The 21,331-nt window shown below is 42.8% G+C and overlaps 3 protein-coding genes across 3 annotated transcripts; 1 reads left to right on the top strand and 2 right to left on the bottom strand.

Annotated features, from left to right (window-relative positions):
- Positions 1–485: 485 nt before the first annotated feature.
- On the bottom strand, positions 486–7,807 carry fam161a (FAM161 centrosomal protein A). The gene is made up of 7 exons (XM_070983572.1): positions 7,612–7,807; positions 5,986–6,242; positions 3,746–4,966; positions 3,255–3,422; positions 3,070–3,169; positions 1,519–1,658; positions 486–1,004 (listed from the first exon to the last, which is right to left on the bottom strand). The coding sequence occupies exons 1-7, from the start codon at positions 7,765–7,767 to the stop codon at positions 716–718; spliced, it is 2,331 nt and encodes a 776-aa protein (XP_070839673.1). The 5' UTR covers positions 7,768–7,807; the 3' UTR covers positions 486–715.
- An 807-nt stretch (positions 7,808–8,614) lies between these two features.
- On the bottom strand, positions 8,615–13,863 carry cct4 (chaperonin containing TCP1, subunit 4 (delta)). Its single transcript, XM_070985549.1, has 13 exons — positions 13,572–13,863; positions 12,925–12,977; positions 12,740–12,829; positions 12,429–12,537; positions 11,727–11,991; positions 11,387–11,519; positions 11,094–11,233; positions 10,893–10,989; positions 10,434–10,544; positions 10,079–10,209; positions 9,451–9,685; positions 8,933–9,046; positions 8,615–8,781 (listed from the first exon to the last, which is right to left on the bottom strand). The coding sequence occupies exons 1-13, from the start codon at positions 13,687–13,689 to the stop codon at positions 8,767–8,769; spliced, it is 1,611 nt and encodes a 536-aa protein (XP_070841650.1). The 5' UTR covers positions 13,690–13,863; the 3' UTR covers positions 8,615–8,766.
- A 225-nt stretch (positions 13,864–14,088) lies between these two features.
- pus10 (pseudouridine synthase 10) lies at positions 14,089–21,204 on the top strand. Its single transcript, XM_070990806.1, has 18 exons — positions 14,089–14,200; positions 14,876–15,010; positions 15,149–15,484; positions 15,578–15,664; positions 15,826–15,860; positions 15,958–16,072; positions 16,341–16,402; positions 16,517–16,562; positions 17,208–17,272; positions 17,354–17,439; positions 17,516–17,641; positions 17,721–17,777; positions 17,882–17,958; positions 18,783–18,838; positions 18,961–19,078; positions 19,350–19,492; positions 19,849–19,948; positions 20,195–21,204. The coding sequence occupies exons 2-18, from the start codon at positions 14,885–14,887 to the stop codon at positions 20,231–20,233; spliced, it is 1,674 nt and encodes a 557-aa protein (XP_070846907.1). The 5' UTR covers positions 14,089–14,200; positions 14,876–14,884; the 3' UTR covers positions 20,234–21,204.
- Positions 21,205–21,331: the final 127 nt, after the last annotated feature.

Below are 21,331 nucleotides of genomic sequence, written 5' to 3'. Positions count from 1 at the left end.
CCAGTTTGACCTCTGGTAAGGGGCAACATGAATATCAACCCATAGGCCTTAAACAATAATAAATTACTTAAATTCATTACAAAATCAAGTTGTCATTTTTGAATAAGTGGTTTTATTGTTGATGGTCCAGTCTGACATAAACAAGGTTATGATGACTAAAAAACAAAAACAATGAAAAAGTATTTCATGTAGCAATAAATATTAGTCCATTTCTGTGAGGTCATATACGTCATTTGATAGCTCACCCAGTTTATTTCACCCAAAACGCTATCCAATAAAAGCAACAATTGTGCCCTCAAAAATTCCAACATTGGAGCCAAAAAAAAGTCTTCATCATATGTGTGGTATTTTGGGCGATATCCCACAATTCGATGCTTCACATTTGACAGATGTGTAAATTAAAATAAATAAATAAAAATGTCCAAAACCTCACTTAACTGCTCACTATGGAGTTAACTAATGAGTGTTTATTAAGTAGCAATAATAAATGGGGGAACAATAAGTGAGTGATATCAGACACAATCAACCTGATCACTTCAGATTAAAGTTATACAATTTTCCTTTGGTGCACAGTATGTAAAATAAAACACATCTTCTTATTCTAGGACTAGGATGCCTCTTCTTCTGTGTTCCACTCAATTGATGTGCTCAGTTTTCTCCATCAGAGTTTTTGGCACAGCAATGGTGCAGCCATATACTATGACATTTGATGACATCACTCGCCTGCTTCCTGCTGTCTAGTGTCAGCCTCATGCTCGCTGTCACCTGAGTAATTTTCATGATCATCAGAGTAGTGGTAACTTTCATCTGAACTGTGTTTATCATCTCCATGATAATCCTGATCTGAGCGATGACCGCTGGCGTCGTCTCCATCATGGTGGTTTAATGAAGCCTCATCACTCCCTCCACCTTTTTCATCTGGATCTACTTCCATGTCTTCATCATCCAGGAAGACCTGCCTGTAGTGAACAGGTTCATATCCCATGTCTGGCTCCTCTTGGTCACTAACACACAGAAGAACACAATCAGCCTCTGATTAGATTCAGTTGCAGCATTAGGCCTTAAATATCGGCTGTACTCTTATTCATAGTAATCAGACAAACAACTTTTTATACATAGCTCTTCTCAGATTAGTGTAAAACATGTGTTACAGACATCCAACAAATCAATAAACAAAAGAATTTGCCAGTAATTAACAAAAACTCATTAAATAAAGATGTGAGCAACCCACTCCAATTTGTCTAATTATCCAAATGTGCTCACTTCTATAAATCAGCATATTTAACTAAACATTTAAACCACCTTTTGTATGTATATAATTGGAAGGGTTTTGACCTGACATTCATTGCTGGCTTTACATTAAATTGTCACCTTATTTTTGACATTTCGTTGATCTTTCCCACACATTTCATCTGTATCACACCTCTAGTACTCTTTGCTTAAAGCTGCTGAGACTGGCTGGCTCAGTGCAGTTATGAATAATGCGTAGTTTGCACTACAATGACGTCACACTTTCACCTCTGTTTGCTGTCGCTGGACGGAGAGGCTTTGCATGCAGATCGTGATTCGGCCACCTTGCTGCTGATAAAGTCCTCAGTCAGATCACATCCACGCAGCGCTTCTGTGTAGCGCTTTTCTGCAGCCCGTTTGGCATTCCTCTGTTTTCAAAGCAGGTCAAGAAAATTAGTGGCAAACAAAGGTGGCAATCAAACCCAAAATAACACAGTCAGACACTCCTACATTGTTGGATTTCATCAGTCTGTGATATTCATGCATCCCAACACTTACAGTAATGAAATGCTGCACTCTGAGGTTTTAGCCCATTAATGTTTAACCCTCAAACTGACCCAGTTCAGTTAGCGGGTTCCAGAATTACCTGAATTCAAAACCATCTTTGTCCCAGTTACACTACGTTCAGATTCATTTGCTTATTTATTTGGGATGTAGAAACTAGTATTTGTTTGTCTTCTGTAATTGATTTCACTCTGTGTCACTGTCAGTAAAAACAGTCAGAAAGAAACCCTCTAGCCTGAGTGACTGACTCCACAGCCTGTCGTTTAACAACTCAGATGAAGTTGGTGGAAATAACAAAATATTTTACCTAACAGTATCTCATTTTCACTTAGGCTGAAAAAGCCACCCAGCTACTACATCAGCACCAAATTATGCACACATTTTTTCTTTTCTGTTACCTCTTTATCTTTACCCAAATCTCATTTGAAAACCAATTGTTTATGAATTTGTAACTGTAATTATTATTTGTTATTGACATACCATTTTAAATTTTTTGCTTTAACTAGTTATATTGTTTGTTTTCTCATCTCTGTTCAGTCTATGTCTTGTATTTGCTATTTCAAACATATTATGCAGCTTTTTATGTGTTAAGCACTCCGCAGTGATGTTATTTATGCAGTCAGAACGTCCTTATTCGCCCCTGAAACACCAGCAGTCTGGGCTTCTTCATGTTTTATGCAGGAACATCGTGTAACCTTTAGTTTGGGGTTAATTGATTGGCTAATCAATTCAGCTGTCTCCATCTAAATGTTGTACCACATTAAGGCTTGTAGATACATTTGGTAGAGAGGCTGTTTGTGAAGGAATGCAATCAGCTGTAATTAAACTGTGTTTGTGTCTTTAATTAGGGAATGTGTTCATACAGAAATCTGGTTTGGATGTTAGAACATCCTAAAACACAATCTGAGTAATCTATCTTGTATTATTCTATTTGGTCTTTTTTGTTTGTTTTTTATTTCTTTTTTGGTGCTGTGTGTTTTTGACAATTTTGCTTTTGTCTCTATTTTGGGAAACTGTTGTCTGTTGTTTCATGTGCTGTTTATTTTCTGATCTTTATGCTCAGCTCATACAGCATGTTTTGGTCTTATGATATTTTCTCTTTTTTTTTTGTTGTGTTAATGAGGACCCCTGGAAGACTAGCCCTCACTTTGTGGAAGCTGATGGAGATACATTAAAGAATAAGGAATATGGGTGTCAGCAGGCTTGTCATGTGGGTGATGACAAGTGTGCTGTTCATCACGTGTTGTTTGATTCAAGGCTCGGGCTGATGTTTACCTGTGCAACCTGCTCCAACAGCAGTGGCCTCCCCTTCACCCTCTGCTGCATCTCTTTCATCTCCTGTTGGTACTCCTTCCGGCGCTGAATCTCTTGTTTCCTGCAGAGAACGTAGAGTTATGGATTGTTTCCTTCCATTCAACGACAGTTCAGCTCATGCTGTAGTCCTGCTGTTTTGAGGTTACCTGAATTCTTTGAGTTTGGACAGGTGTGTCTGTGAGAGAGCCAGGTGGGGGTCGTTGGCCTGGGCGCGTTTCAACACCACCTTCTGCAGCTTCTTCTCCCTCTGCTTCTGCCTGTCCTTCCACCGTTCCTCCTCCTCCTCAGCCTTCTTCCTCTGCTCCAGCACCTTTCTACTCAAGAAGACAATCTGGTCACAGATGCAGGAAGGTTTGGATGGGGGAGGGGCTTTTTGGGAGCGCAGGGGCAGACATTTGAGGATATAGGTGTAGCAATCAGCTATGGGGTATAAAAATTGTTTTGGGAGGTGGGTGTGGGGTTGTTAGCACACTGCAGGGATGTTGGGAAAAGGAGTTCCACAAAAATTCAGCATTTGGGGATTTCAAACACAGAAGGAAACAGGCGATGTCTCGATGCCTAAACAGGACATCTGAGTTCTGAGGCTGCCTCTACGTCAACTAAAATGGTGGAAGCCTTTGGAGTCCTGAAATGGTACCTCACGGCCTCATGGCGCCTTTTGGTGGCATCTGTGACTTTGGTTGGGAGGAGCTCCAAACTCCCAGAGAGGGATGAACAGAGACTAGAGTTCGGCGTCTGAGACTGCCTTGGGCTGATGTACGGCCAGCGCAGCATCCGAGGGCTGCTCTGCTCCTTCTCGATGTCGGCCATGATGCGTTCACGGTGCGAAGAGATGTGCGATGTCCTTAATTCAAAGGGTTCGCATACAGTCGTGGGCTTCACCTCTTTTTGTTTCTCCAGGTGTTTCTGGAAGCGCTGGTAACTGGCGTTGAAGTCGGGCACCTCTTTGTTAATCTGGGGGGTGTGGGAGAAGTCGTCCGCTCTGGCTTCAGCAGCCCCGTCTTTAGTCTTCTTGCGTTCGCTGAGTCGTCGTGCGAGCATGCTGGGAGGCACTGAAGCACTGTGGAGCATCTCCTGAGCTCTCATCTGTATCTTGATAGACCGATACAGCTGCTCCTCTTTCATTTGCTCCCCTGATGCTGCTGCATACACTGCCTTGGGCACAGGCTTGGCCTTGAAGGGTTTGACTTTCTCCTGATCGGACAGTTGTTGGTGACGCAGCTGTTTCTGCTCCTTCTTCAGCCGCTCCCTCTCCAGGAAGCTGAAGGGCTTCTGGATGGTTCGAAGTCGCTGATCTTCTCGATTTTTCATTCTTCGCTGTCGTTCCTCGTTCTGCTCCTGCAGCTCTTCATAAAGCGGGAGGTGAACATGAGCTGGTACAGGGCTGGCACGGAACTTCCTCTGACACTCTGTCAGTTCTTCAAGCTGCCGTCTCAGATCTGCGTTCTCCAGTTCGATCTCTGAACGCGTCTTTATGCCACGCTTCTGCCTCTCAGCCTCACGCAGCATCATCTGGAAAGGTTTCGGGACGGTCACTCTGTGTTTCCAGTGCTCCTGCTCTCCATCTTTATGCCCCTGCCTCTTCTTTCCTTTTCCCTTTCGTCTCCTCTGGTCTCCTGACAGGCTGCGCAGCGAGGAGGACGACAGGCGGCGATTGTGAGGGGACAGCTTAAAGTCCCGCCACATGTTCTTGATGTGTTCTTTAGGAGAAAAAAGTAGGCCTTTCTCCACATCGTTACTGGCAGCTTCATCTCCATCCGAAAAGTCTGACTGTCCAGAGCCTCTCCTGAGTTCAACAGCAGAGTGTGACTTCCTCAAACGGCGTGATGCCACTGGGCTACTGTTTGACCACGGTAGTCTAACAAAAAAAGAAATCACAGTTAATATGACGAAGCACCAAATATTAAAGAAATAACTACCATAAATCAAACTCACCATATCAAAATGAAGTAAACAGATCATTCTGAAAAAAAAAATGAAGGAAAAAAGGTGCTATCTTTAATAAATTAACATGAAATGGAGATTTTGATTTTGATCTGGTACTCTTGTAATTCATAATCTGTCTTGTTATAAATGATCTCATGGGCAACATATACCACTCCAAAATCCAAAGCTATTCAATTTATAACAGCAGCAAATCTTCACAGTAAGGAAAAGTTAATGGTCTGAATTGTTGCCGAATAATTTTCTGTCAATTAACTAATCATGTATCATTTCAGCTCCAATTACACTTGCATAACAATTAACTTAACACAATTTAATTAATTAAAGTGACAGATCAGTTTGAAATGGTCTTTCAAAATGTTTAGTCAGACAGTCCTTCTGTTCAGCACATTTGACAAGTGTGATGATGATCTAAAAGATCAGCTCACCTAAATTACTCAAAAACAATTTCTCTCACTTACTGATGGCATAACGTTGTGTTTTACTGACGGCATGCTTTGTGGATCATCTGAATAACTGAGACATTATTTCTGACATGATACACAGCAGGCAAGTTTTCAAACGCCAGCTGCAGAAGATATCTCAAAATCCAAGGCACACAAAACAAAACTATCTGCATAGCTTAATACCGCTGGCAGTGAATGAGAACATGTGTTTTTCATGATTTGTGTAAACTGACCCTTTAAGCTGTTGTGCCATTAAATGTTGATATAGTACCCCTTTAGGTCAAAAAGAATAAGACCAAAGATTCAGATTTGCATAACTGCAATGTGTTTTTGTTGTCTTTGTTTATTTGGTGCATTTCCAGAAACTTCTCTGCGTTACTGCCAAAAAATAATTAGTGACACGAACATATAACAAAAATATAGACTCAAGAAACCCAACACAATCAACTTAAAATCTCTTACATCATCTTGAACAAAAGTCACCCACCTGTGCCCCATCTCTAGCACTGCCATGTCCAGAGGTTCCATGGACTTGAGCTGCAGTTTTTGTCGATACATGCTTTCGAGCTCAGCCATGGTACGAAGGTGGGCCTTCTTCAACTCCTCCAGCTTGCTGTAGTACTCCTCGTTGGAGAAGAAGATTTCACTCAGGTCTGCTGCTCTGTAGTCAGTCATCATGTGAGGGCCGCCCTTTCCCAGACAGTCCTCATCACAGAAATCAGAGCCTGAGTCCTCATACTCCAGCTGGAAATGTCAAAAGACTCATAAATCTCATTTACCAATCATTGGTCATTCTTTATCTAAGTCATAAGCAACCTATTGTAATGGTGAACTCAGTGGGAAACAAACAATAGCACATCATGTGATGTGAATATTACGTGGATCATTACCGTGTATGAAATGTAGTCTTGTAGTATGTGTTTTGAGGCTGTCAGACTGGTGTATTCTATCTGGGCTGCAGGACAATGTTTTTAACCAACAGGCCTCCTGGAGCAGAGCAGCCCTGCTCAGTGGTGCACATGCTCCTTCAGGTCTAAGCCCATTATCCTGCTGCAGCAGCGACGTCGGCCATATGGTGGAGCACAAAGGGCAGCTTACTACTAAGAGCTCAACTGACACACACACCAAATCAGATGTCTGGTTTGATTGCTGCTCACATCATCATGAGGTGTTTGTCAAGAATATCGCTAAAATGGGACAACTGCTGCAGGATCACGCATGCAGGACAGCAGTGTTGTTGTCCAAAGGATAATTAAGTGTTTGGGATTATAAACTGAATGTGGCATCTGGTAATCTAGTCAAGACGGAAGTCCAAAAATAGTCAGGCCAACAAATTATGCAGGTCAAATCCCTTCCACCACACGGACTGACCTGAAACTGTCAGCTGCCTGTTAACTGAGATCAGAAACTGTGTCTGTTTCATTTGAAAAACACAATAAAATGATTAAAACTGAAACATTACAATTGTATTAAGTAAGGATTGTAACATGAAAAAGAAGGAAAACACAGTCAACCCGAGATTGTGATTAAGCTAACTTAGGATGGGCAGTGACATAGTGAAGCATAAAACCACATGAAACTCTGTATTTCCATCTTGTTGAGACAAAATTGATCTTTATGATCAAAAGTCTGGTTACAATGTAACTGACAGCATCAGCAATGTGTCAAAACATTGAAATGTAAAACTAAAATGATACTTATACATGTGTCCTCTTTTGTCTACGTTGTGTTAACTTGCTGTTTTTGACAGAATAATTCATCCTTTCAGAAGCATGGAGTTAGATTTCTTGCTGTTGTTTGAGAAGACAGTAGGATTTAATTAACTGCTACATTGCTTTCATTTGGCCCTTTGCATTAGTGGTAATTCCCTTACTGTGGTGGAACACAAATTCAAATTATTATGAAAATCTACAACTTACATGTCTGCGTCCTGAAACTTATATTTGAAGTTAGCAGACTTCAGGTCGACCTTGTTAGTTAGAGCTGATTTGCGTCAGTAAAACGAGTTTTCATAGTCATTTTGAAGGTGTTCAAAACAACAGCTGATGTTGTAACGGCTGCAGTGTAGTTTCTTATCAGAATTACTCAGTAATGTGTTTTTTAGTGTCTTTACCTCCTTCTCGTAGTCCCGGTTGTCCATATGACCGGTGGCCGTGTACGGCAGCACTCTCTCCCTCTCGTAAGAAGCTAACGGGGCTTTGGTGTGAGGGTCCACCGGCGTTTTCAAACACGAAGTGACCAGAACGTTTGTCCGGTGGGCATTCGCCATGACGTTGTGCTACTTCGTCCAGTTTTATATAGATTAATGAGACAAACCCTTAAATTTTGAGATAAATGTGTGGAGCGAAGACAGAGTCGCTGCCCGCGTGCCGGAAACTGTGTGGGTATCCAGGCAGCAGATGAGCACCTTAGCAACAAGCAGCGCTTGGTTGGGAGGGAAGTGACAAACCTTGACAGGAAATGAAGGAATGGCGGCTCCATACAAATTAAAAGTATCATAACTTTTCACACATACACACACGATTAACAGTCCTCGTAATTTCAAAAGAAAAGCCAGACCACTTTCAATGCTGTTTCTAAGAAGTCCCTGAAATTTATTCAGAATCTGTTCAGATCTGTAGTATTTTTACAATTCAGTAATGCTAGACTTTGACATAAACTGAACACCACTTCTAACAATTACATTTCATCTTTACACTTTTGTTATATTGTTCGCTTATGGTGTCTAGCAAAATTTGCTAATGCCAGTGAGGCTTTCTTAAAGTTTTTCAGAAAAGAAAAAAAAAAGAATTTTGCGTTTATTTTTTTAATTATTGTACTCTTGAATGTTTAAGTTTGATCCCATGATTATGCTACCTTATTTGCAAATTCATTGTTCAGCAAAGAATTCAGAGAAATAATTTTCTCAGTGAAAGGAAAATTTATTTGGAAGCATTTTCCATATTTGCACAGCCTCTTCCATACTAATGTGTTTCTACAAAAAGAAAAAGAAAAAGAAAAGCACAATTGTAAATCCAAACTTCAAATGCACCTATTTTAATGGACTAAAAATCCTCTGAAACAGTTTTAAGATCACATCCCCCCAAAAAAGGCAAAAGAATCACACAGGCAACAGCTGGAGTGTCAGCAAAAAAACAAGCCTTTTTTTAATTAAATTATGCAACGTAACAACTGCAGGGGAAATCTGAACAGACGGACATCAACAGAGTTTCTGGTCCCTCGCAGTACGAGCAGGCTTCGTGAACAAAACACACTGGACTCAAAGCTCTTATCGCGTGTTTACCTGTAACAAGATAAAACAGATCCTCACCTCAGACTTAACATGACACATAACACACTCAGGTTTAGCAAAAACATGACCAAAGACTGGGTGCAATTAAATAGTAAATTCAGTATAAATGATTTAGCCCACGGTTTGGGGTGTTGAGTCTTACCACATCGTCGATCTTGAGGATGCTGCGGACCGTCTCTGTGGCCAGGGTCAGTGCACTGATGGACACCAGTAAAGGCTGCACCACCAGCTCCTCCAGGATGTTGGAGATTCCTCCCTGTCACACACAGAGACAATAAACCAGTCAGTCAAAGCAGTCTTGATACTGGGATACTGGGAGGCGTGCAATCTGGAGTCTTTTAATGCTGCATCATGATTGCATGGTTAATGTGATATACAATTGCACACAGTTTTAGGTTTTAAAAATCACTGTATAACAACTGCAACCAGTAACTGTATTGATTACTGATCCATCTTTTAATTATTTTTCAAATTAATAAAAAAAAAATTGTCTGTGAAACGTCAGTAATAAGAGAAAACTTGCCATCACAGACAGATCCCAAAGCAGTGTCTTAAAAACTACAATTACATCAAAACTGCACTGCAAAACAAAAACCTAGCCTACCCTCACTATGTAACTTCATGAACATCAACATGTTACAAAACAGAAGGAGAGCAGACCTTGCGGACGTTTATGCCGGCCATCTTATCTCCCTGAGCGTGCCTGTTGCGGAGCTCCGTCACAGTGGAGATGGGGTTCAGGCCGGCGTTCTCAGCCAGCGTCGAGGGGATCACCTCGAGGGCGTCACTGTACGCCCGCACGCAGTACGCCTCCATGCCGCCCAGAGTGCGTGAGTACTCTGCCAGACGCACAGCCAGCTCAATTTCTGGAGCACCGCCACCTGCTATCAGAGCTCTGAAGGGCAGGGGAGGAGAAAGAACAGTCCTCATTCCTGCAGAGGTCTATGTACAATGACACATTTCCCAGAATATTTGTGAATTCCTTCAACATTTCATGTTCTAAAAAAACAGTCAAAATTACTTCCCAGTCCTTTGGGATTTTGTAATATGTGTGTGAATGCTCCCCAGCCAAGTTGCTGAGACAACAAGGAATGAATAAAGGTGAGCTTTCCACAGTACTGTTCCTCAGTTCGTTACGCTCATGCAGGATGAAACAATGCAAGAGCGTCTTTGTCAGAGGTCATCTCTACCTGTACTCACTATGTTCAAAGCAACTGTTGAGACAGTCTCTCTATCAGAATCAGAAGGAATGTGTTTCTTTGTGAAATGAACTGCAGAAGTGACCGACCTCTTCTTGACCAGGCAGCGGATGACACACAGCGCATCATGGATGGAGCGCTCTGCCTCCTCGATCACCAGCTTGTTGGAGCCCCGAACCACGATGCTCACCGTCTTCCCGGGGCTGGTGCAGCCTGTAACCTGCCAAAGGCCGACACCAACCGTTTACGAGAAGAATCACACTGGAGATGTTTTCATATTCTGGTTCCCAGTATTTTACAACTGTCACATATTTGTTGTTCTATCAGCTTGTTAGTCTTCAGTTGTAATGTATGAAGTGTGATGTGTCACTGATTGTAAAACGGGTATAATATCAACTCTGACTCGCCCAAGATCTGAGTCCAAAGGCTCAGTCTGATGCGTACCTTGACCAGCTTGCCAGAGCCGTCCAGGTTGACCTCCTCCACCAGCTCTGCTGTGCCGAGCATCTCTGCAGTGAAGTGGTCGATGTGGGCAATGGGCTTGGTGCCAATAGTCTGGAGGGGAGGGGAGGGGAGGGGAGACTTGTTTTACTTGACTGTCAAACAACAGGTTTATTTGCACAGAAAAAACAATGTATAGATAAGAATCCTGTTCAATCAAATTCACAGAGCGATAAGAGTCAAACAGTACAAACAGTTCACTCTGCAGCTCCTTACTGAAGTTTTATTCTAACTTGGATGCAATTATGATTTTATGAAAGCCAAACATGTTTTCAAGTACCGAGACTGAGACATGAACCCATCTGAAAAAAAACTGATCAGAGCGTCAGAGAGTGATGGAAGTGTCTTTTCATCTATAGTAACTGCTGTTTGTGCAGCCTGAAACATTTCAATGAGGCTCACCTTGCAGATGAACTCGATGTCCTCTCTCTCAATGTCCTTCACCACCATGATCTTCATTTTGTTGAGGAAGTGCAGGGCGAGGTCGCTCAGAGCGTCTCTGTCACAGGACAGTTTGTTGTTAGTATGAAACATGTTCACTATCCATATGTAGAGTTTGATAAGACACGGCAACCGCTGTCTGATTCCATGTATGCTGTTTACCTGAGGATGGACTTCTGGATGAGCAGCACGTTGCAGCCGGCCTTCTTGATCTGTTTCACCATGTTGAGGATGTAAGCGCGCTCCTCCCGCAGCACGCGGTCCATCTGGGCATAGTCTGACACCACGATCTGGTTGTCCATCTGTATGTCAAAGACGCACAATAGATCAGGAAAGAAAGGACCATGACAGGAAGTTGTCATGATGTGAAATGATTTAAAGTTCATTTTAATTGTAAACTAAGAAATTAAGTTTTTAAATATTTGCTTTGGCTGTGTGTCAGTCAGGTGACTCACATCAGTTTTGGGAGGGGACAAGCAGAACTGAATGAGGCCAATCTTGGCCTTCTCCACACGTGTGACGCCACTGTTGGCCACCCTCTGGGTCAGCACCAGGCCCTCCACCAGTTCACAGTCATCAATGGTCCCTCTAAAAACCACAGCAAAAATCCAGGTTATTACTGCGAAGGTAGGCAGAGGTGGATCTAAAATCCTTCTGAAATGTCATGAACTATGAAGGAATACAAAAATGATGCTTCTCAAATGACTTTTTCACTGAACCAGGTAGAAATGTCCATTTTTGAGGCGGCTGCTGTAAATGATTTGTGATATGGACCAGCTGGATTCCAGCACTCACCCGAGCTTCTTGATGATTTTGATGTCGTGCAGGTCGACGCTGGTGGCAGTGGCCGGGTCGATGACTCGCATGACAGCATCCACGCTCATGGGCGCCAGCAGGCTGGAGTACTGAGACACCACCTTGGAGCACAGTGACGTGGTGGCGCTGTTGAGCAGCGTCTCGCGGTCGCTCAGCTGCACCGGCCGGCTCATGGCTGTCAGCACCTCCACACCCTTCTCCACGGCCTTCTGGAAAGACTCCGAGATGATGGTGGGGTGGATACCTGATTGATGGGACAACGTGTAAACATTAGCGTCATGTCAAACATCTACATCATCTATAATGCAAGGATTTTTGGATTTTTTTTTTCAGTTTTATATGATTTTAAATTAAGTATGACCAGTTTCACAGTTTGCAAATTTTACCACTCAGGTTGATTTTTTCCCCCCCAGACATGGTGATGTGCTGTTCCAATTGATTAATGGCAAAAAGGGCCCCAGCCTGAATTTGAACTTGAAAAATCTGCATGACAAAATGTGAATGCTCCCAAAAAAAATGGAATTTATTCTGCTGCAATTTGCTAATCAAACTCTCTCTCAAACCATCACCATTCTGCACTAATCCTCCATGAGAAAGCACAATTACCAAGATACAGATTTACAATAATGGTGCCAATTTATATGAATTTTGTGTTTGATTTCTGTCCTCTGCAGCTCTTACCTTTCTGCAGCAGTTTGTAGCAGGCATCCAGCAGCGCCCCAGCAATCACCACCACAGAGGTGGTGCCGTCACCAGCCTCAATGTCCTGGGCTTTGGATAGTTCTACCAACTGAAAAACACACATGCACATTTCAGTCCAGGTTTGAAAAACTGCAAACCAAGATTAGTTCACGCTAAAAACACCAATGACATGTACCACAAATTATTCACAGAAAAAGTAAACGAAACTCAAAATTCTGCTGTAAAAAGGAGCATTCATATTTTGGATGCAAAGGAATCAATACCATCAGAAAGTGTCTGTTGGAACGTACCATTTTAGCTGCAGGGTGGAGCACCTGCATCTGCTTCAGGATGGTGGCGCCGTCATTGGTAATGGTCACATCACCTTTCTCATCCTGGATCTGATACACACAGGAAAAACAGCACCCGCTTAGAAATGTGTGTATGTCCTAACAGCAAGGTGAAGTTAGCGTGAAACCAAAATCTGTTCACTGACCATCTTGTCCATGCCTTTGGGCCCCAGGCTTGTTCTGACTGCATCTGCAACAGCTGTCAAACAAGCAAGTGATCTGTCAGTATGGTGGCAATGATCAATCCAATCCACACTTCACTACTCTCTCAGTCCTTCGCATCATCTGGCCATATTCAGTATGCAGCACTTTGGGGAACTGAGCAAGCTAATGCTGAGATTATGTTGAGTCATGAGCATCTTGCAGGGAGAGAATGCAACACGAAAATCCCGATATCGTACATTTAAATTTTGGAAATAGCCACATGCTGCTTGAAACCTCAAGATACACTGGAAGAAGCTTTAATGGAAACAAAGCAAATCTGAGGTGGGATTTCAGAGCAGTGGTATCAGGTGCAGTCATATAAGTCGAAAAGTAAGGGTGATTGTTTTCTAACTATTATAAAAACCCCTCTTAACGTTTGTACCAGTCATGTACTTTTTAACACGGAGTAAGGCTGTTAAATTGGTACTTTATTAAATTGGATCTGGGATCAGGGAAAAGCTACTACTTGAATAACAATGAATAACGGTGCCCTGCCCTAACCAGCCTTCAGCTATGAAACTGAACTGAAAGGTAAAATTTGGTTCTTGGTATTAGCCATTTAAAATAACTTATAAGTCTTTCACTGTACCTTTTGCAGCCGAGATGTTACTGAACCGAATCTGGGCCGGCTTGTCACGGTCCACATACGCCCCTCCATTGTTTCTGCTCATGTTTGAGGCTTTCGGTGCTGCCTTCGCTTCCGGCATCGCAGCTTTAAAATGGATCGGAAATGTTAGGAGAAATCCTCAGAACGGGACTGATGCACCCCAAGATTGAAACACTGCGGTTCGGGCTCGGATGGACTCAGATTTAGATGTCTCCAGCCGGCCCCGGTCAGAACCTTCCAGAGCAAACGGCTGCGGCGCAGAGAGAAGGACCCGGCTGTCAAATTGTCCGGCGCTTGAAAATGACGTTTCAGACAGTCGGGGTCAATTACCGAAGTAACAGAATTGACTTGCGCTGATTTTTTACATTCTAAATGTTTTATTTTTTTTCCAGATTATACATTCATTATCGAAAATATTTTAGATGTAGTCTCTTCTTAATTGCTAAAGGCCAAGTTTTCACATTAAGTTAACGCAAATTGATCTGGGTCGATTAGCTGTGTCTGTGTAGGTTGAAACATCAGGGAAGAAGCATTGTGGATGAACATGTTAGCAGGCATCTGAATCCCCCTGTTTCATTTATATTTTCGTGGGTTCACTACCCTCGTGATCGGTAGGTTCATTGCGTTTAGCAGCAGCTCACTGGGCTGTTTGCGTTCACGTCCTCTCATTATGGCTCTTTCAAAGCTCACTGTTAGCTTAGTTAGCTTAGCCGACAGCAGAGTTGGAGACAACATAGACATGCTTAAGCGGTTGTTTTGAGCCTCTTTGACAGGCGCGTTTAAATTATTGAGTATCCAGCTATCTAGATTATCATGTTTTTCTTGCGTACTGCAAGAGTAGCTGTTTGTAAGTCCAGTTAAAAATGTCCTGTTCATTCCTTTTAGTGAACCTAGAATTTTCACAAAAAATAGCTTATGGTCAGCCCTGTTATGGATATGTACAGTGCAGATCAAGGAAGTATTTACATAGCACTTTTCTATTATAGAAAGTTGCAAATAATTGCATAATAAGATATCATTGCATTATTCTTTTTTACATTTTTGACCAGGATCTCTTTAAATGTTATCATAGCAACTCTCATAACCAAGATATGTACTGTGAAGGACAGATTGAAGTTAATTTTTCAACTGTAGAACTATGTAATGGAGACACACATAATTGACATTTATGTTTTGTAAAGTCAACAGTCATTGGTTGGACAGAGTACCTGCCCAGTGGCTGATGAAGTAATCATTTCAGCACTAATGTGGGCTGACCAGCCTGTGTGTCTCCGCACTTCCTGCAGCTGTCAGTCATGCTGCCGCTGAAGGAGAAGGATAAACCCATCGTTCAGAAGCTGCTGTCGGCCGGCTGCTGTGCTCGCTGCATCCTCAGGTTCTGCTGTGTCAGCGTTCAGGCTGCCTATCGACAACCCCAACAAGTAAGACTCATCCTGCTCTTAGGACATCTTAGCACCTTCTGTATTCATTCAGAAATGATTCGCAGTGGCTGGTGTTCATATGTAATGTCAGTTTCTTATTGATGATTCATACATGGTGTCTTTTTTCATCTTATGCAGGATACACTCAAGGAGCTTCAGGCTTTCATAAGCAATACAGAGAACACCAAATCCCAAGATTCAGCAGCAGCAGACTCCACAGAAGGAAACTACAAATCCCAAGATTCAGCAGCAGCAGACTCCACAGAAGAAAACTACAAATCCCAAGATGCAGCAGTGTCAGAACCACCCGAAGACCCACCGAGTAAAAGAGCCAAACTGGAGCCCAGTGAGACTGCTGCTCCATCAGAGGAAGACTCTGCTGCTGTGGTCAAACTGAAGGATGAAGAGTCAGGTGTGTGTGTGGTGTGTTTGGGGATCCTACAGGACCTCTGTGGCACGCCTCAGGCTGTAAAGGTGTGTGTGCTGCTTTCATACTCAACACTATCACGGCAGTGTCAGAGTGTATCATATTAGAGATGAACATGATGTTTTGTTCTGTGTTCACAGATCGGCGAGGCAGTGAAAGCAGAAAAGTACGAGTTTGACAGCCTGGTGCTGTCCGTCTCTCTGCCTGCTCAGCTGTGCGTCCGAGAGGTCAGTCTCTCTGTGTGCGATGTCATTTAATGAAGCCATTTTCAGCATCATACACACATTTGGTGCTTTAGTGAGTGTTTTGAATTCGATGAAAAGTCACATTCGAGGGACTTTGACGTGTGTTTTTTAATACTGTTGACGTGTGTTTTTTAATCCTACAGCACTCCTGTTGGCTTCACGTGAAGAAGGAACTGAGGTAAAGGAATTTGTCTTGATCATATATTTGAAACATGACTGCATCTTCAGTCAGGCATCAGGTGGGACCATACGTTTGCTTCCGTTTGCTCACTCAGAGAGAAAAGTGTTGCAGCGGACAAGGACGACGTCATCCAGGTGAAGGAGGCCTTCAAGTGGATCATGCAGGGCCCAGTCGCCAAGGAGCTGGGGGGTGTTGCTGTGGTTACCAGGGTAGGCGACCCCCTTGGAGAGGAGAAAAATTCAGTCAAGTTTATTTGAGGAACATTTTTTATACAATCATTCACAAACTTTATAAATTACAATTTCAACTGTTATTCATTGAGGGCAGGTTGAGGTTTCTTAGGGGCAAAGGGAGAACCATTAATGTTTTCTCAGGTTTCACAGCCAAGATTTGGATTTTTAAAGCATTTTATTTCTGTAGATGATAAATGTGATGGTCATCAATGGAACCGACTTCGTGTTTCTTTTGTTTTTACAGAGTTTGTTCGAGGTCGGCGTGGAGTTCACCCACCCAGAGACAGATGCCGACTGTCACTTCCTGTAAGTTTGAGAAATAGCGATCAGGTCAAAGGTCAAGACCACAGTCAATGTCATAAATATTTCTGTTGACCTTGTAGTGTGATGCTCTGCCTCCTCTTTTCTGTCCTCCCACAGTGCATCAACATGTCCCGACTGCTTCAAACCCACCAAGAACAAACAGGTCAGGTTAAGGTGTTCTGGTATTTTTCAGTAGCACCTTTCAAATCACGAGGATTTCATTTGTCACACTGAGAGCTACACGTAGTTGAGACATTAAGGGAATAGTGTGACCTTTTGTGAACTTTGCCTTCTTGCAGATAGATGAGAAAATCGATGCCAATCTCATGTCTGTGCGTTCAATATGAAGCTAAAGCCAGCCAGGAGACAGTTAGCTTAGCTTAGCATAAAGAATGGAGACAGGGAGAAACAGCTAGCCTGGCTCTGTCTGAAGACACCTCTGGAGCAAAAACTGAAGAGAAGATATGGTTTTGTGTCCACTCGACCAGTGGGACGAGTGGATTATCTGATATGACGGGCAGGAGGACAAGTGGGTTCAGTCATGTGAATACTGGTTGGAGTTACAAAGGCCTGTGAAGGAGGCGAGTCCTTTTGGCTGTTGTGGATCCTTCCCTCCTCATATCTGCTCCTCACATCTCAGCTCCTCACAGCAGGGGAACATGGTAGAAATGCAGGAAAGAGATGTGATGAATTCTGTTCACCACATGGGGTCCTCGCGCTCACTCCAGCATCAGGTTGAAGCGTCACAGCTAAAAATGCTCAGAATAAAATTGAGAAATGCTGAGTTTCTTTTTTCCTCCCTCTGCAGTCAGTGTTCACCAGGATGGCGGTGGTCAAAGCTTTGGAAAAGATAACCGACGCCAAATTTCTAAAGTAAGCTTCGCTTCTCTATCTTGGTTCAAGAAGTTTTTCTAAAATCAGCTGTTTGAGGTGATGCTCGTTGATTTATTTCAGACACTACCCTTCTCCACCAGCGCAGCCAACCAGCGGCTGCATCCCTCAGGACGTCCAGTGTCTCCACGTGTCTGTCTTTGTGGCAGGTATGGAGGGACACTTTTTATGTTCTGTGTCAAAAGTGGCTCCACTTTCTGTCCTGATGTTCTTCCTGTGGTCCAGGGAGGTACAACAAGTTCTGTCGCAGTCTGCCTCAGACTCCGTGGGTGATCGATGGAGAGAGGAGGATGGAGTCCTCAGTGGAGGAGCTGATCGCAGCACCCATCCTCACTTCCTTCAGAGCCACCGGTGAGTCCATGCTCTGATGACTAGTCAATAAACCGATGCTGAACGTGTCCTGATAATCTCCCCTCATGTTTCATCACAGGATTTAATTTCTCTTCATCCGGCAGGGAGGACGTGGACGTCCGAACTCTTGGAAATGGTGAGACACTTTTTTTCTTTTTCTAAGCTGCACTTGCAGAGGATATTGTCACCTGAAGTGTGAGAATGAAATATTTTTCTTCTCTGCTGTGGTTTAATTGGCAGGTCGTCCGTTTGCGATGGAGCTGCTGAACCCTCACAGATCCAGACTGAGCAAAGTGGAGATGAAGCAGCTGCAGGAGGTCGTCCCATCAGCTCAAACACCATCATTCGCCTCATGGGCGTCACACAAAACACTTCATTCAGTGAACCTGCAACTGTTTTTCTGAACATTTTCAATTTGCACATAAGTAGAAAAAGGTTTTGCACTCAGAGGAGGCGGAAAATATCTATAAAATGAAAATGTGAATGGAAACAGATTCAGTGAATTAATCATGACATACATGAAGTGTGTGACTTAAAGGTCCACTGAAGCTTCACCTGAAGAGCTGAAATCATCAGATATGTGCAGAGGATGAGGAGACTGGAACCTTCCTCACATTAATAATGAAACACAAGTATTTCCATCATGTTTTTACATTTTTTTTCCACTGTTTGAGGTTTGACTGGAGCTCTTCTAACTACATGGTGTCATTGCTCCCTCCTCTTCTGCAGTGGTTTAATGGCACCTGATTGCAGCATTAGCGCCACCTGCTGTTCATCTTTTGTTGGACCAATTCCTAATGTTTGCACAACAGTAGTGGATGGAAAAGCACCTAAATTTGTGTCTTCTTTGGCTCATTTTCTGATAATTCAGTTAACATTTGGTTGGAAACTGGCAACTAACTAATTTTACACAAACCTTTGGTCATATCTTCAAAATTCAGAGAGAGAAACAAAACAATCAAAGCAGAAGAAGTTTAGGCCTGATGTTTGAAGAGTCTCAGTAGTTTCTGAAATATTAAACTTTGGACCAAAGACTGAGCAATGAGCATTTTGTAGTGCTGATGTTAACTCTTAATCAGGCAACGTTCAGGTCCTCACATGTTCTTTACCACCACTGACCTCGTTTTTGTTCTGTTTTTAGACCATCAACAAGTCCTCCGACAAAATCCGGGTGAGAGACCTGCAGATTGTTAGCAGGTGACTAACCCTGAACATGGATCCAAGCTGCACCTGCATCATTAAATCTCTAACAGTCAATGAATGTAAAAGGCCGTCGATGAGACTTTGCCGTGTTTCATTGTTTGTGTGTTAAACTGCAGAGAGGCCATGAGTCGGATGAAGGAGGGAGAGGAGGAGAAAACCAAGTCGTACTCAGCGCTCATCTGGACCCAGAAACCCATTCAGAGGGAAGACATCACCTTCATCGATGACATCAAGGTCATTACAGCACACGCGCACGCAAACACACACACAGGCTGATATTTGTGCCTCCAGGTACTGAATCTATATTTGATGAACGTTGTGTAATCATTAGTTTTACATCAAGTCTGGATACTGGACAGTGGTGTTTTCAAACTGGGTTGATTTTGAAACTGAATTTCATTCACAGTTTATTTAATTTTAAACTGTGAAGCTCCAGGAATAGACTGTCTGTCTCAGTGAAGGGATAAAGATTTGCATCTAAAAGAAACTGATGTTCACCCATCAGGAACTGACTCTGGACCAGAAGACTCCTCTGAGGGTTCTGCACCGGCGGGCGCTGGCTGTTCGTCAGAGAGTCATCCACAGCATGAACACCCGCTTCCTGGACTCCCATCACTTCTACCTGGGGCTGAAGACGCAAGCCGGGACGTATCCTCACATGGAGTTTGCTGTTTGTCCAGCTCAGACGCTCAGTGAGATATGCTACATGGAAAGGTCATGTGACTCCACCTGGTGTAACAGCATGGAGTTTTTATTCTAATGTCTTGAATATTAGCATGCTAACCTGATACATTCATGATGCTAACATTACAAGCTAACACAAATGGCAGCCTGTTAGCATGGGCACCTTTTTTTTGGCCAGCTGTTTTCATCCATGGAAAATCTGTGTTAGTTTTTTAATCACTGTAAAACTAACTTTCAAGTGGCATTGAAATGTTTGAAATGTGGCTCTCTGAGACCTGCGCTGCTCTGATCACAAAGCGCTCCTGAACGTCAGCCAACAGTTACATCAAAGAGTTTGTCCACGGAGACTTCGGTCGCACCAAACCCAACCTGTGCCAGCTGCTGAAGACGGATACAGACATCCTGGAGTTGGACGTGGAGGTGGGATGAAGGAACCAAACCACAATCTTAGTTGATCATCCATTCAGAAATTTAAAATCTGACGTTTGTAGATGAGAAATACCAGAGCGAACAGCAGGAGAAGGTTTTAGAGGCATTCATCTGAATTGATCTTCTGCTGCTCTGGAATAGATAATTTCCTCAGATCTTTAAACATCAATATGGAAAATACTTTTGTACAATAGGCTTTGTTGATCCTGAGCTTTCTGCCTGTGTCTCCTCTCTCAGTCTGTGGACGTGGACTGGCCTCCGTCCATACCAGAGTGAACGCTGCCCCCATCCTTTACCCACGAGGCTTCGATCTCACTGAGACTGAACTGGTTCTGGCAGCAGCCGAGGATCCAGTTTGGGAGGAGCTCTACACCCAACCATCGACCAGGTTCAGAGAGTGAAAACAGGAGGAAACCATCGGTCACACGGTGCTACTGCTGCTTTGTGAAGCTTGTTCTCTTTGTGTGTTGGTTCTGGATGTGCCTTTTTGACTGGATCTTCACTGGTTTCACTAGAAAACAGGTTCTGGTAGTCTTGTTCTTTGAAGGCAAATCATTTGTGTAACAAGGCTGTGAGCGATGCAGCCGAATGAAGGAGTGATGCTCGTTACACCGGAACTGTTTTCTTAAGTTTTTTAATCAGATGTGAGTGAACCGTAGAGATGACTTTTTTATTGTTAGATCTTTACCACCAGTGTCTCGAGGCTGCCACCACAGTTGTGGTCATGTTACCTGAATCTCAAATGTCAGCCTGCAAATTAAATTAACTGCAAATTATTTTTCAGAGCAAAATGTTTCCAGATACAAATGATTTTAGTTATTTTAAGTTCCTGTGAGGTAGATTTTGATGATACAACCTTAAACATTTGAGAACTTTCATCGACAACGAAACATAGTGATATTCTTCACAGTAACTTATTTAAAAAAAAGTATTTTTTTGGTGTTAAACTTATTTTTGTCCCGTTGGATTCAAAGTTGAGGATTTCAGTCTTAGTTTTCTTTGAATCTGTAGAGACAAACAGCAGTGACTCTTTTCTGTAAATATATCAGGTTGAATTTCTCTCTGAGCTGATGCTCCTCGCCTCCCAAATAAAGAGTCACGACAACAGAAGCCCTGAAATGTATTTCTTTTAATTTAATTCAAAATAAATACTACCACGGCAATGCAAGTCCACTACTGGGTTCTTGCCCTAATGTTTTGGTAAGAAAACAAACGAGCAAACGATCAAAAAAAAAAAAAAAAAAGAATAAAAAGAGACTTCAGTTAATGCATCCATCATCATCATCATCATCATCATCATCATCATCATCCTTCAGCGACTTTCAAGAGGTGCCTTTTTTAACGACATACAAGGTAACACTGCCTAGAATGACA

The sequence above is a fragment of the Chaetodon trifascialis genome, chromosome 2, assembly GCF_039877785.1.
Source record: "Chaetodon trifascialis isolate fChaTrf1 chromosome 2, fChaTrf1.hap1, whole genome shotgun sequence".
Classification (NCBI taxonomy): domain Eukaryota; kingdom Metazoa; phylum Chordata; class Actinopteri; order Chaetodontiformes; family Chaetodontidae; genus Chaetodon; species Chaetodon trifascialis.
Note: the sequence above shows the minus strand (reverse complement) of the source record. Positions and strands in the feature narration are given on the sequence as shown.